Source organism: Porites lutea, chromosome 2 (assembly GCF_958299795.1).
Source record: "Porites lutea chromosome 2, jaPorLute2.1, whole genome shotgun sequence".
Classification (NCBI taxonomy): domain Eukaryota; kingdom Metazoa; phylum Cnidaria; class Anthozoa; order Scleractinia; family Poritidae; genus Porites; species Porites lutea.
Genome location: NC_133202.1, coordinates 22,002,425 through 22,017,253, shown reverse-complemented (window position 1 = coordinate 22,017,253; position 14,829 = coordinate 22,002,425). Strand labels below are relative to the sequence as shown.

The window sequence follows — 14,829 nt, the reverse complement described above, 5'->3', positions numbered from 1 at the left end:
TGCATGATATTTTTCGTGCTTCCCCACCTTGTCTGCCGAATCGAGAACATTCGGTCTTGGTTTCTAAAGACTAGCCATATCGCACAAGTTGACACTTTGTTGTTTTATGCAGAAAAGTGGATTTTCTACAAAAAAACTCGGTACTTTGCTTAAAGGCCACTAAATGCGTCTCAGATGCTCATAAGGGAAAGTTCAAAATTTTAAGGCGGAGAAGGTTCTGAAATTAGTACAGTGCTACTTAAAGTAACCCCCCCCCCCTTCCCCACCACCACCTTCACACTGGCCCCCTACTGGCGTATTTCCATCCGGCGTTATGTAAAGAAAGAAAGAGGAAAAAAAATTCCATACTAATGGCGTGTCCGCCCAGATCTGGGCAGTATTTCAAATCGCTCGTACCACGAGGGAACCAATCAGAGGCACTACCCAGATCTGGGTAGACATCAGATCGCGATCTAAAAAGTCAAGTTGTGTGCGCAATGAACTAAGCCACCTGATCGACGTATACATAACCGGACTGAGAACCAAAAAGCCCGGGAGAAATGTTTCTCATAATGAATTGTATGGCCGGGATAATCCACACAAAAGGTGTACTTTTTTCAAGGTACAGATGTGTGGAAAGGGATGAAAATACAATTAAAGGAGTTTAACACGCAATTAGTGGGTAAAACTTTCCAATAGGTATATGAAAGTTACCGATTTCTTGCGCGAAGTGTATTATTAATTCAAAGGGTTTAGATGTGCCGTTTTGGACAAAGGTGGTGATATAAAAGGGTTAGGGTTTGGGCGTCATGGCGTAGAATCCCATTGGTACCCGCCTTACGCCCCATTTGTATGCAGAAACCTTGTATCGGGTAGAGGGGTCATTCCTGCCTCGTCCCCAGTCGCTTGCGATCACTTTTTGGGAAATATTTGAGTTAATTATCGGCGAAAAGAATTGCGAATCTACTGTGCGGCGTCGCCTCTCGCTTTGCGCGACAACTCTGCCACCGAGCGGCACTTCCACAACCTGATGGCCCTTACTACGCAGGTTAACCGATGTATTTAATGCCTCCCTTCTGCAACATACAGTTCCATTGTTATGGAAGGAAGCGAATATTAGACCGGCCCCTACGGAACTGCCATTTACTTCCTGTAACCAGCTCAGGCCTATTTCTCTAACAAATATAATTATGCGTCTGTTTGAGTGACTAGTGTATAAGAACGAACTATCTACTGTGTGCGCTAACCATATTGATCTAGACCAGTTTGCTTACCGAAAGGGACACAACTCCACCATGGCACTACTGAAGTCCCAGCATAACTGGCTAAAATGGCTTGATGGAAATGCGGACTTTGTGCGGATCTTCTCATTTGATTTTAGTAAGGCGTTTGATTCTGTGTCTCACAGAACTGTGATGTTCGGTCGCAACAAAGTTTTTCGCAATGGCGTCTTTTAAAACAATGCAAGATCTTATTTTTTAAGCCGTACGTCTAATTTTATTGACGATGAAGAATTTTTTGTGTAGTCTGACCTTTTCGAGGGGAAAAACACCTGCTTTCCGTACGAAGATTATTCAACCTGAATGAGATGACCGAGTCCGAGTGTCTGTCAGAGTTTAGGTTTGGAAAAAGAGACATTCTGATAAGATAGCTGTTTTCCATATAAAGTCTATTTCCTCTGTATTTAAGATATATGATTTGCCTTACCTAAACACGTACAAATAAATTTACCACTTACGAGTTCCCTCGCTCGGCCTCGACAGCTGTTGTCATTCTTCCCAGTAAAAACAATTCATTAGTCGAATTTTCAATCAACATCGCTTGTCCGGAGAAAAAAGGAACGATACCTGGATTTACGAGGATAAGAAAATGCAAAGGACTTAAAAAATCGCTTAAAACAGTGGATTTATACCTGCCGAACCTTGTGGATTGCAGGACGACGTGATTCTACTTTGTTTGGCGTCCTCGACGACAACACGACGACGAAATTTACTAATCGCGCTTGCGCAGTACACTGTAACTCACTTCCGGTCGTCGTCGTGGTTCGTAAGTTCGTTAAGTAATAATCCCTAGTAATAACCCTGGATCTAACAAGCTAACAGGACTAAAGTTGATGTGCCACTCAGTATTTTCGAAATCTAAATTATACCAGACATAGTTAATCAATAAAAATTGATATCCTAAAACAATAGAAATCGAAGTCACAGAAAAAATGGTTTATCGATTATTATCGATTAACAAAATCGATAACGATCGATAGTAATCGATAACAATCGATAAAAATCATCAACGATTTCTATCGGAAAAACATCTATATTACTCGAAGTCACAACTTTTTTATCGATTTCTATCTATCGATATCGGAAATCGATATTCATCGATGATTGATATTGGTTACTATCGATTAATATCGATTATCAGTTTATCGATAAACTACGTCTGGATCATAACATTTATAAACTGTTTAAATATATTAATCGATAGTTTAAGGTTTATCATCTATTAAAAGGATCGATCACTGAAGAAGAGTGAATGACATTTTCTGTAACAAGGGAAATATTCACGTTGTCATTCACTTACAAACTTTAATTCCTTAAAGCTAATTCCTCTATTTAAAGATCTTTTCAGGCAACTCATGCCCAGTGCAGAACACCTCATTTAATTCTCCTTCCTCCTGTTGGCATGGAGGTGGATCCCAGATAGGCGAGGTAACATGTGGTTGGTCACCCCAACTATCATGGAAACGTGATCAAATTAATGAGAGATTATATGGACAGGCGGGTTACCTCACCCCCTTAAAGAGTTGGGACCCTTTTCTCAAAGAAATTGGGATGCACCAAAAATACGTGTGACTCGAAGAGCCGCTCTCCAACTAAGGTAACGATTCAGGGACCACGTTTGAGGAAAATCACAATACAGTATTTTCTCAGTTTCACGCCACCAGCGTTTATTACATCGCTGGCCAGGTGAAGCCGGCGGGCTCCCTATTTTTTAAGAAAGCATTTTCATTCCCTTTTTGGCTTGGCAGCCATCTATCTTTGGCTATATACCTTAAGTTTATTATGCCGCAAACGTTTGGGGGACTATAACTTCGTATTTTAGACCCGGCCTATATTCGGAGCCAAGGATTCAATTGAGAAAATACAGTATGGACGGTACCCCCCTTAACCCATCCACTCTCCCAAAAGTGGCCGGAGACTAAATTCCCACACATTTTCTAAAATTTTATCTTTAAAATGCTGAAAAACAAATAGAACCATGTGAAAGTACTGGCACAGACGTCTCTGACATTGGAGTCAATGGTTTAGGACTTTGTCAGACTCAGACGTTAGAACCACCTTACGAAACTTCATTCATGTATCGGTCTCTTCCCGAAGCTACAACATCCCTCTGGGTATTTGACAACTTAGCCTTATTGGGGAAGGGAATTTAATAATCACAGTCTTTTATGGGGTAGGGAATTTGATTCCCATGCACAAGAGGTAGGAAATTTTAACCCTAACAGCCTAGCTTCGATTTCTTGCAAAAGGCATAATAATGTATAACAGAGGCTGACAAGACAAAATTGTGGCTTCGTGGCGGATCGGCTAAAAACAAAAGGATTACACAAACTTTGCTCCGTCTGAAGACTCGGCTTCAAGAGCAACAAAAAGCAACATTAACAGTTAAAACAGTAAGTCCCTATTATTTCTCCAAGGTAGGGGCATTTGGACACCCAAAACGGACCTTTGATGGGGCATTTGAACACTATTTTTTCAAAAATTCAAACGCCTGTTGGAACTTGAAGCCTCAATAGACCTTTACACGGTTTTTTAAACTTTTGACATGGACAAGTTAGGGAAAAACCGTCAACACCACTGAAACGAGCGCCTTAGAATTAGTAACATTGGTAGTTTGAAAGTGATACGTCTTAAGCGAGCGACAATATAGCTCCGCAAATTTGCAAAAATTTACAGACGTTTGTATGGTGGGGTGGTGGGTGGGGCAAGTTTGTGCCCCCCCCCTCTCCACCATACAAACGTCTGTAAATCTCGCGACTTTGACATGCTATATCTTCATTAGTTTTCAACAAATCACTTTCAAACTATGCAATTTTACTAATTTTAAGGCGCTCTTTTCAGTGGTGTCGACGGATTTTCCATAACTGGTCCATATAAAAAGTTGAAAAAACCGTGAAAAGGTCTGTTTGACCAGTGCATTACTCTGGGAGTAAAGGGGATAAGGATACTTCACGGGAGAGCGACCTGAAGAAGGTGTCTGAATAAAACGCCTACGTTTCTGAACAGACAGCAAAACTCACAACGATAATCATAATAATTTAACTAAGGATACAAACTTCTTTTCCATACAGCGCATTATGAGATTCAAAACTCTTGTTGCACTAATTCTCAATCACTTGTGAAGATTCATCCTCCACAAATATCCAAAAATTCATCTTTCTCAAGAGGTTCATCAACATCCGCATCTTTGTTTATCTCATTAAGATGATATTGTTGGAAACGATGCTACCATTACTTTCCACAGGTGCTTAAAACCAACAGCCAAGATCATATATTAACTGTTAATAATGCAAAAAACAAGAAGCATCCAGACACTCCAAGACGCCATAGCTGAATATGATAGTTGACACGCACATCTGTCAAGTAGTTACAAGTTTGTTAAGCAGAGAAGGCTGGTAAATAGGATGATTATGAAGAGGCCATAGCTCCAGGCAATGGAGAAGGAATGTCCAGGTTTGGAATGTCAAATAAATCGCAGACACCTTCAGAGTCATCCAAGTTGAAGTAGTAGTCGTGCTCACCTGGCGGTGGCGATAACCGCAGAAGTGGCGCATACACTGTACATGAGCAATAAAAAAGTCAACAAGTTGTCTTCAGCACAGTAGTAAACATAAGTACAGTTCCCCACTTCAGAATCTCTACAGAGAATGAGTACAAATCAGTACAAACTCTGGAAGCAGTGATCTCTGGGATCGTTTGGCTGGATAAGTGTTAGTTATGATTGGTAAATGGTATTCAAGCCGACCATTAACCAATAAGAAGTAATGTTTGTCCACCCAAACTATCCAAGAAATTGTTGCACCTAAAGCTTGTACCTTTTCCCCTTATAGTTTCTGAATGGGGCATACTATTTCTCAGGGTGCGTTTGATTGGGAAATCTGGATTTAGATTTTAAAATCCGGATTTCGGATTTGCAATCGAACGCGAAATCCGAAAAAGGGTTTCAACGTTGAGATATCTGTTTTTGGATTTCATTTTTACCGTTTGATTGGGAAATCCGAAAAAGGATTTGAAAAACTGTCCTTAAGAAAAGCAGTCTTGCACGCGCACGCATACTTAGCAAAAAGAAGACCACTGTTCACGAGAATAGTTTTGCAAATCCTTTTTCGGATTTCCCAATCGAACGGTAAAAAGGAAATCAATGAAATCCGGATTTGGATTTCTTAATTGAAATCCACCCTGAGGACGGATTTCTCGGAGGTGAAATCCGTTTTCGGATTTCGCGTTTGATTGAGAAATCTGGATTTAGATTTCCCAATCGAACGCACCCTCAGTCAATACCCCAAGGAAGTGGCTGCTTAAATCATAGAGGTTCTGTTTACAGTGATGTAATGAGAGTTTTTGTTTGCTGATGAACAATCCCTGATTTCCTTACTGTTTAACAACCAAAACGTCTATTAAGCAGCCACCCTCTTCCTTAAAAAGTGAATTTATCATTATAATATGAAAACACCGCATATCTTCCTTAACATCATACTGATTCAGTAGATGAAAAAATTAGAACAGCTACGAAGTTTTGTATGTTCTACGTTACTTTTGTTTCCTCTTAAAATGGCCTGGAGTCATGCTCACAGTAGGCCCAGGTAATCCCCAATCCCCAGGGACTTTAGAGGCAGCCATGAATACCCCTTTAATTTCATAAAATCTTTACCTTCTGCTGACATAAACTCTTCCATAACTTCCTCTGCAATATTACCTTCTGTGGTAGTTAAAAATAAATAAACCACAGTTAACTTTCTAGTCAGCATAACAGAAGATCCTAACACAAGAAAGTTGTTCACAAATCTTGCACAAGATAAAATAAACCTGTTTCAGGTAGTAGAGTGTAGATGTTACAGGTCAAAGTTAAATTCAGGTTAAAATTTTTTAACCTAGGTTGATTCTCAATTTTCTTTGTCTCCTAGCCCTAATCATTCATGAATCCGGACTAGGAGAAATTGAAAATCAACCTCGGTTAAAAAATCTTAACCTAAATTTAATTTTGACATGTAGCAGAGACACAAATCATGATCAGTAAAAAAATAACTTCAAGATCATAGACCTATTCGGCTAACTCAATGTTGTACCCAATTCAAACCCTTTGGGAATAAAACGTTTTGTCTCAGGAATTTCCATATCATTTAATGTGAATGCCACATTATAATGCAAATACAATACACAAAGAATCTTATCCCCGGGAGATTTGAATTGGGTACAACATTAAGTTAGCCGAACAGGTCTATTGTAGAAGACTAGGAGGTAATAGGGCTGGGTTGAGCTTCTACTAGGCAACTTAGGGTACTGTAGTCCTACTGCCCCCCACCCCTAAACAAGGTGGTCATGGAGACAAAGTAGCACACAAAGTCACACATCCAGTAATGGTGATTGCTTATGAATAGTGTGCAATCATGCTCTCCCTGTAGTCTCTTTATGTGTTTGGCGGGAACGAGGGCATGATGTGTTTATTTACCAGATCACATGCAAAAAATCCACAATCTGGAGTTCTTTCTCATTAGTCCGGACACAATACGTCTGACACAGTTCTGTTCTGATAAGCTGGAGATTAGGTTTGAAGTCCCTTGCGATAGTGTTTGAATGAAATGTAATTGATTCCCAAGGTTGAAATACTCTGCCTGGCTTACATTTTTGTGCTTACTGGCTTTATACCCAGAAAGCATTATGTCAACGTCTGTGTTAGTCAATAAGTCCATTTCTATTGTTCTCATAGCGCAAGGCATTGACGCTTAACCTTTGGAGCCAAAGGTACTGTGTTTGATACTCGTTATCATCTTTTTTTTCAGTAACAAATTAATTTTATAAATTCTCTCTTTTTTCTTCTTTTACGCTCACTAACTTAATATTAAAAAGAACACTAATCATTTCGAAGATAATTAGATTAAAAGCAATAAATTTGCAAGAAGTTACTAAGTTACACTCTGACTCGAGATTCACCATCAATCGATACTTGATGGCGCCTTTTCTTTTTAAGGACTTTGTCAACCTTGAGGATTTTTATTTTTTTGTTAAGGTACATGGACTGAAACAAACTATTAAATAATTTGGATGGAATTGAATTAACTCATAGCACACAGCTTTAACATTCACTTTAACCTCCAGCGCAGAGCAATCTCATTCCTAGGGTAAGCATTACCCTTGTCCAGTGGGATGAGCAACATTGGGAGCAGAGGTACTTGGTTCAATACCCGACGAATAAAATAGATTCTTTTCTCTATTTTTTTTTTCACTTTTTTATGGTTACTGGAGAAAAGACTATTCATAGCTCCTCAGTTTTTCAAAGAAACAATTGAACATGGCAGTTGTTTTGATTTCCCCATCATACAAAAATTGTTCATGCCTTGAAGGAATTCAGTTTCAGTTATGATTATGACAGGTCGACCAGACGTAATGTATCAGATGTTTCTTTTTTGTTTCTCTCTCTCTTCTCATTGCAGATTACTTACAAGCAGTTAACACTATAGCAATTTAAGTATTTTGGATAAAAGAGCATTGCTTCCAAGGGCTAGGCACACATAAAAGTTCAACTGTATTTTATTACTGAAAGTATTTGGCATAAGACTTGGAGTGAAAGGGGTTGATGGATTGGAATTTTACAACAATACTGTTGTTACCTTTGAGGCTATTTCCAAATATAATGTCATTAGCAACCTCTTTAAGCTCATTTGCTAAAAAACAAAAGAAAAATTAAAAGACATAAAGAAACAGACAGAATGCCTCCAGAAAGTTCCTGGAGAGCAAGAGCTTTAAAATGTGAAATAAAAATCAGAGACTGCTAAATATTTCTTGGGTCATTTACTGTCTTGTTACTGAAATTACCTCTGCTGGATTCTAGAACTTCTGTCTTGACTGCTTCACCTTTTAAGCTGAGATCATTTGTAAATTTAGCATCAGTGCCGGTCTCCATTGGTTCTTCACCTTTCATTCCGGAATGGTTATTTGAATTAACATCATTAGCCGGCGGAGGTACAGGCGTCACTACCGGACTGTTTGCAGAAGCATCCTTGTTTACCAATAGAACATGGATTGGACCATTTTGACTTTTCAAATGAATCTGGTACTTGTTTGGTTGCTTCATATTCTAAAAAGAGGAATGCAGCGATAGGGTGATGTTGGGCAAGGCAAAGATTATTTTAGGCATCAATCCCTACTACTGTGAAATAAACTAGCAACACTGTATTTCAATCCCAAACATTGAAAAGCTGCTCACAGAATTCCAATCACAGAAATAGAATAAAGCCTCTTTCACCCATACAGTTCAGCTGAGGTTTAAATGTCATATGGGCTGAACTCTCTAATTCCTATCTTTGGCTGAAAACATCAACACAAATTGACTAGATTACTTCAATTAAAAAATGAACAAGAAACGTGTACTGGTACTTACTGTCTCTGGAATTGGGACCTCGAGTTGTGTTCCAGACGGAGCTTGAACAACCAACAACGTGTCCCCTCTAAAACTGTGACAAACATCTTCATAAGTAGCATAGGCTAGCTGTTCATTTTCTGGATCTTCAGAAACATTCTTGAGGCTTTGTTGAACCCATAATCTTTGTTCATCCAATTGTCTTTCTTGGTCTTCTAGTCTTTCTAGCTCGTCCTTTAAAAGCACTAGTTTGTCAGATATTTCTCTAGTGTTACAACCTGGACCAGCCCCTCTGCAAACAAAACATAATATGTTAGCACTTCAACACCTGTGAGTAAACAATATAAACTGCGAGATTTAATTATGTTTCCAATAAACTCATCAGTCCACAGCCTTAAACTAACTCTTTTACCAGGATCTGCCTGGCTTCCAAATTCTCAAAATGGTGGCCATTTCCAAAGGGAAGGTCAACAAGGTTTTTCAACAAGCAAAATAAAACACATGTCAAGGCTATATTAAGCAGACCTACATTATGCAGTCACCCTCTATTAAGCAGCCATTAAACAAATCCCAGAAATCATGTCCCTTAATTACCAGTACTGCAAAGCTGACATGTATTAAGCGGTCACCCCTATTAAGCCATCAAGGTCATCTTTTCCAAGATCCCAACGACTTATTTCATCGTTTTCACCTCTATGAAATGATTACTTTGACAAGATGCATCAAATCTTTGTTTAACAGTCAACCTGTCTTAAGCAGTCAGTAAGCCATTACAGGTTTAACTGTAGTGTGCATTTAAGCCACCCAGTCTGACCAGTCTGATTTTCCCTCGGGCGACCAAAATTTCAAACAGGGAGACCAAAGGGGCACCTAAAACTTATGATTCTCGGGCTAACTTCCAGTGAACAAACAACAAAATTCCCTGCTCATTCTGCACTTTAACGACAATCGAAAACGTTTGATCGACAGCCATAGGCAAAAACATATTTCCACCGATAAAATGTAAACACACAGCACTATGTCTTGAAATTTGCTTCTGTGACTTCCACTGCAGAACAGTCAAAGTTTCTCGTCTGAAAATGGCGTCGAATGAATTTAATAGTCTTCGAGAAAAAACTTGGATAATAAAATCATGACTTTTCCTTCAGCGTTAGAAACGTTAAGGGTCACTACTGCATGAAGTAAAAACTGATATAAAGTCACGATCCGTGGAAAAGCAAGCTGGTTACAAATTACAAGTGACATCGGTGGTTTCGGTATGCTATTAACTTTTGCAAGTTTGTAGCATTTTCTCTTATTTTATTCAGTGTTGTCTACACCTCCCTATCTTTTGCTGTACTTTTTGTGGTAACTTTTGAAAACTGGCAAAAACATTTTAGTTTTTGAAAGTGGCTATTCAAGATCATGTTTCAATCTCATTAAGTTCTGCAGTTGAGTGCAATGTACATAAATACAAACCTTCACAAATACATAAACAGTTCAAAGTTAATAGTTCAAAAGATAGACTTGATAGAAAAAATACTGAGTTAATTTTCCAAACTTCCAGATAAAAACCTTTTGTCTGTCCTTTTTTATCACCTAAAAACTGAACATGTAAGTGCTGTTGGTCAGAGCTTTCCCAGTACGTGTGAGAGATCATTGTTATGTTTCTTGAGAAATAAATAGTTTCTCGAAATCCTTTCGAGTGGCGAATATAACAAAAGCTGGTTTCTCCAAACTCAAGACTCAGTTTTCACGTTTCGAAACTAAATTCATTCGAGGCTTGAGCATTGTTGCGGTTTTGTCTCGTCACATGATGCTCCTTAAGCCTTCCCGACTTATCTAGGAAGATTGAAAGGCCTCTGCTCGGTGGGTATAAATTGATAAACAACAACTTCTTCAAAGATAGATCTTTCCAGTGATACCTCGTTTTGGATATTCTGACCAATCCTGTCAGAGTTACACTCACGAAAAAGGTAACATTTTGGGGAAAAACCCACTACCAATTTCGCTGTTTACATACTACTCTTTGAAGATTAAATTTGCCCCTTTCCTAAGAAGTTAGCCAGCCACAATTCCATGCAAAAGAAGGACAATAAAGTGGGCAACAAAACTGCTGATAAACAAGAAAGGCAAGGGAAAAAAGAGAGCGAGAGAGAAAGATTGAAATAGATTCACAAAAAAAGGAACAAATTTTGGCTTTTGTGCATGTGTGAAAAACAAATAAGCTGTTTAATTACGTCAGATTAGTCGAAAAATATGCCGTTTCTCTTTGCAAACTCATTTTTAAGCTATTTTTATCCTAATTAGCCAAAAACCAGGCCAAAGAAGAGGAATTGGTGAAAAATGCTGTTTTTTTGCTACTTGCCGGCCATCGCCAAAGGGTTAATAAAATTACTGACCTTTGTTTAATTGAGCTCCTAGAAATGCGGCTTAGGCTCCTAACTTTTTATTTTAGGAGCCCAAAGGGCTCCCAAAAAATTTTCTAAAGCAGCAGTCTTGGAAGACTTCATAAGAAAACTGGACCGGATCTCTGTTTACTTATATATATCAAAAGCCTTGCATTTGTTTTCAAATAAGTTTTCTTATCATTAAAGCTAGGCTGAAGAAATATTTCTCTCCTTCTTTTCCAAAAAAATATTTAAACAAACCTTTAAATACAGACTTTAATTTTGATAAGTTATTCCTGTCCAACCACTCTCCGAAAAATTCTGGTGTTTTTCCTTAAAAATACATAGTCATGAGGTCTGCAGCCATTATGTAAACCATGCAAGAAATGACACATACTTCGCACAATCAAAGAGAAGATGTTTTTTATTTGCCCCACCCCCTACCCCCAGCATAGGACCGCTTCACACCATTCTCCAACTCTGGGCCTGAAGGGCTGGACTTGTCCCAGGAGAAGCGGGGGGAGGGGGGGGATGGTAACAGGTCAAAATACAAAAAACTAATAGCAAAACATGTATTCAAATGCTTTGAAAAAAGGAAAGGGGAAGATGGCAAAAAGTAAATACTATAGGACTTAATTAATTGATAACTTATTAGCCATATATGGTTAGCAATTTTTGTTGTTTGTAATTTTAGTTATTTGGAAAAAGTTGACTCTAAATAAAAAAAATGTATTTATGTATGTATGTATGAGCCACACATCAGAAAAACATGTCATATTTGCACCAATTAGAACCTGTTTTTCTATCACGTGTCCACACTTAGAGCTGTTTCAAATGTCGTGCTACTGCTGTGCTAAGCTGGCTCAACTGTAGCATGACACTTTCAGATGCTGAATTTATTTCAGTCGAATAGAATGGCTGTTGCCGAAAACAAAACACAAAAATAAAGAAACAGTTTAGCAAACTTTGAAATGTATTCTAATGTGTTTATAATTTATGAATTGAGTTCGGCACAAGCCGTGCTACACGGCAGTAGCACGACTTGGTTTCAAACGTCGCGTTACTGCTGTGCTAAAGTTGAATTTAATTCGAATTTAATTCCCTTCTTGGCTTTTTCCCTTCGGCACAACTGTAGCACGACGTTTGAAACAGGCCTTAGATGCAAACTGCAGTAGGTACAAAAAGCAAAAGAAAAAAGTGCATTTCTTGCATGTGTGTTTGTTCACAGCTTGCCCTTGCAAAACAAACTACTTTCATTAGTCACAAAGTTAATAATCAACCCCTCCCCCCCCCAAAAAAAAAACTTATTATAAATAATAGTTATAAAAAATAATGGTAAGTAAAATCAACAAGAAGAGAATAACATAATATGCAAAGTTCCATATTCTAATGTATTTCGCATGTAGGAGCTAAAATTATAATTTGTTTTGATTGGCGGGAATCCAAATAAACTTTCTATATATTTAATTATTTTAAGATTATGTTGCCCTTTAAAGTCCCGTAAGCACAATGCATTATTTTTGGCATAGATATTCTTTAAAAAAACTACGTTCTTGTTAGAATTTCATCTTATTCGTTTTTAAGTCTTTCTGAAACAATTACCCAACTTATGAACGTTTAGACAATCGAGCGAGGGAAGTATCGCTGCTTTCTCTTGAATTTCCTCTTAGATTACGTTGAAGGCAAGCTAGCATTGCGTGAAAATGATTGTTATGAAATGTGCAACTAGCTACAGTAACAAGACTGTAACAGTAGAATTTGAGTGAAAATAGTTTGCCCCTTTTTTTCTTTCTATTTTCCGGGGAATATGACGATGTGAAGGGCGCCAAAATAAATGGCGGTAAACGACCTTCACAATCGAGTTTGCGCGCTGACACCACGCGTTCCAACGTCAATAACCCAGCAAAAAACTACCAAAATGTTCTGGTTTTTTTTGTTTTCTGGCTGAACTTTTGCGATTTCAAAGACGGTGAAGGACAAAAGTCTTCAATGCTTAAGAATCTAAAATAAAAATGCCATAAATATCCCGCGAGAATGTCAGGGAACTGCGATGGAATTCGCATGTTGTCCCGCGCGACTGCCTTTTGTCACATGAACTTTCCCGTTCGTGAGATACTTACTTCCACTGAATGCTATTCTTTGATTTCTTGGTTATCAGCCCTATTCCTTCGAGAACATTAGTAATATCGTAAATTCGTCGCTTTTGACGAACAGCGAGTGTATCGGCGGCCTGAAAGACAACAAGGTAAACATCACTTCACAAAGTGAATGCAAAATGCATCGGGAAGCACAAAGAAGGACAACCGAACATAAAATCGCCTATTTCGCGGGCTAAAAGACCCGGATTTCTTTTCGCACTCACAACTTTAAGATCCAAGACACCATCCTTAGCTTCTTGCAACAAACTGACGAATTTCGTTGTCAATAAACCCAGCGATTTTTCATGACGACTTGGCGTTCCCGGAGAACCCAAGGCCGGAGAACCGAAATCCGCCATGATAGCCGAGCTGCATGCTGCAAGAGACCTTGCGTTGCTGTGATTGGCTAATAAAAAAATTTAAATAGTGCGCCGTTGGAGCGCGCTTAGAAGCCACAATTCAAGTAGGGGAGGGCTCTTTAGTATCGTAAGTTTCTAATATCTTCGTGCGTTTTTCTACGTTTTATAGAACAAAAAAAATGTTTTACGAGAGATTACGTAACTTAACTCACAAGAGTAAATTCATTTTGCTTTTCAATTAAAATGAACTGAGAAAATTGCTAGTTTAAAATTCAAGTTCTTACCCTACCCTAGAGGATTTGTTTGGTAGCTTTTTCGTCACCAGGGTCCTAAACCCAATCGTCAAGTTTTTCCCGCGCGCGGGTTTTTTTTCTGGGGACCGCACCTCTGTTCGGCAGTTCTCTCTTTGGCAGCATGAATGGAGGAGGAAAAACTTCAAGGTTTCATTTTTAAAACAATTTTTTAATGCGTCTCGTTGTATAAATAGTCAAGTGTTAAGGTATGTCAGCATTTAGAACACAATGCGAGAGTTTTCGACCCTCTAATTCATTTAGTCCTCCGGGTGCCATTATAAGAAGCTACCACTTAACATAAGACGATACTACAATTTCTTAAAAAATGAAATAGTGGAAAGTAATATAAGATGGGTGGCATTGAAGTGGTGGAAGTCGGCTACCAGGAAATATGATATTTTCAAACAGACTTACTTTGTTTTTTCGATAAATGTTAAAATGTTGAGTCAGATTAAATTGTTACTTTTACCATTGATCATACGCTTCTATAGCAGAATTTTGGAAAAGCACGTAGTTTCAAATGTTAATAACTGAAAAATAGAGTTTTGCCCATTACATGTTAATCCAGGAGATATTCATAGTTCCCCACTGCAGAGCTGTCAACGTCTGGAGATCTAAAATCTGACCCTAAAACCCTAAATCTGGAGACTCATGGTGTTGGGCACTAACCCCCCCCCAAATTGTTACCGAGCCCCCCCCCCCAAAAAAAAATCGACTCAGCCCCCATGCCCCAGAAACTGTACTATGAATAAAACAATTTCGTGTTTTGACAATAAAAATTGGTTAAGTTTCAAACCAAAGCATAGAAAAGCTCAAAAGTTGATTTTAACAGGGGCATTTTGTTACCTGTGCAGGGAGCAGGAGATCAGTGCTGTTTGCCGGAGAGTTAGCATATATGCACTCAGGGTCTTGTAGTTTGACCATCCCCTCCCCTTTGGGCCTGATACTTTCCTTCAGTATACAGATTGTGGCCTTTTTGACCCCCTCCCCCTCAGAATTTCCAAAGATCCTCTTTATGTTGGAGGAGCCTTGCCTGTTGCAGCATATGATGATG

The 14,829-nt window shown here is 38.6% G+C and overlaps 1 protein-coding gene across 1 annotated transcript; it reads right to left on the bottom strand.

The window, feature by feature from the left end:
* Window positions 1-4,282: 4,282 nt before the first annotated feature.
* LOC140928020 (transcription factor E2F5-like) lies at window positions 4,283-13,508 on the bottom strand. The gene is made up of 7 exons (XM_073377734.1): window positions 13,348-13,508; window positions 13,106-13,215; window positions 8,638-8,908; window positions 8,073-8,334; window positions 7,868-7,921; window positions 5,911-5,958; window positions 4,283-4,816 (listed from the first exon to the last, which is right to left on the bottom strand). The coding sequence occupies exons 1-7, from the start codon at window positions 13,480-13,482 to the stop codon at window positions 4,668-4,670; spliced, it is 1,029 nt and encodes a 342-aa protein (XP_073233835.1). The 5' UTR covers window positions 13,483-13,508; the 3' UTR covers window positions 4,283-4,667.
* Window positions 13,509-14,829: the final 1,321 nt, after the last annotated feature.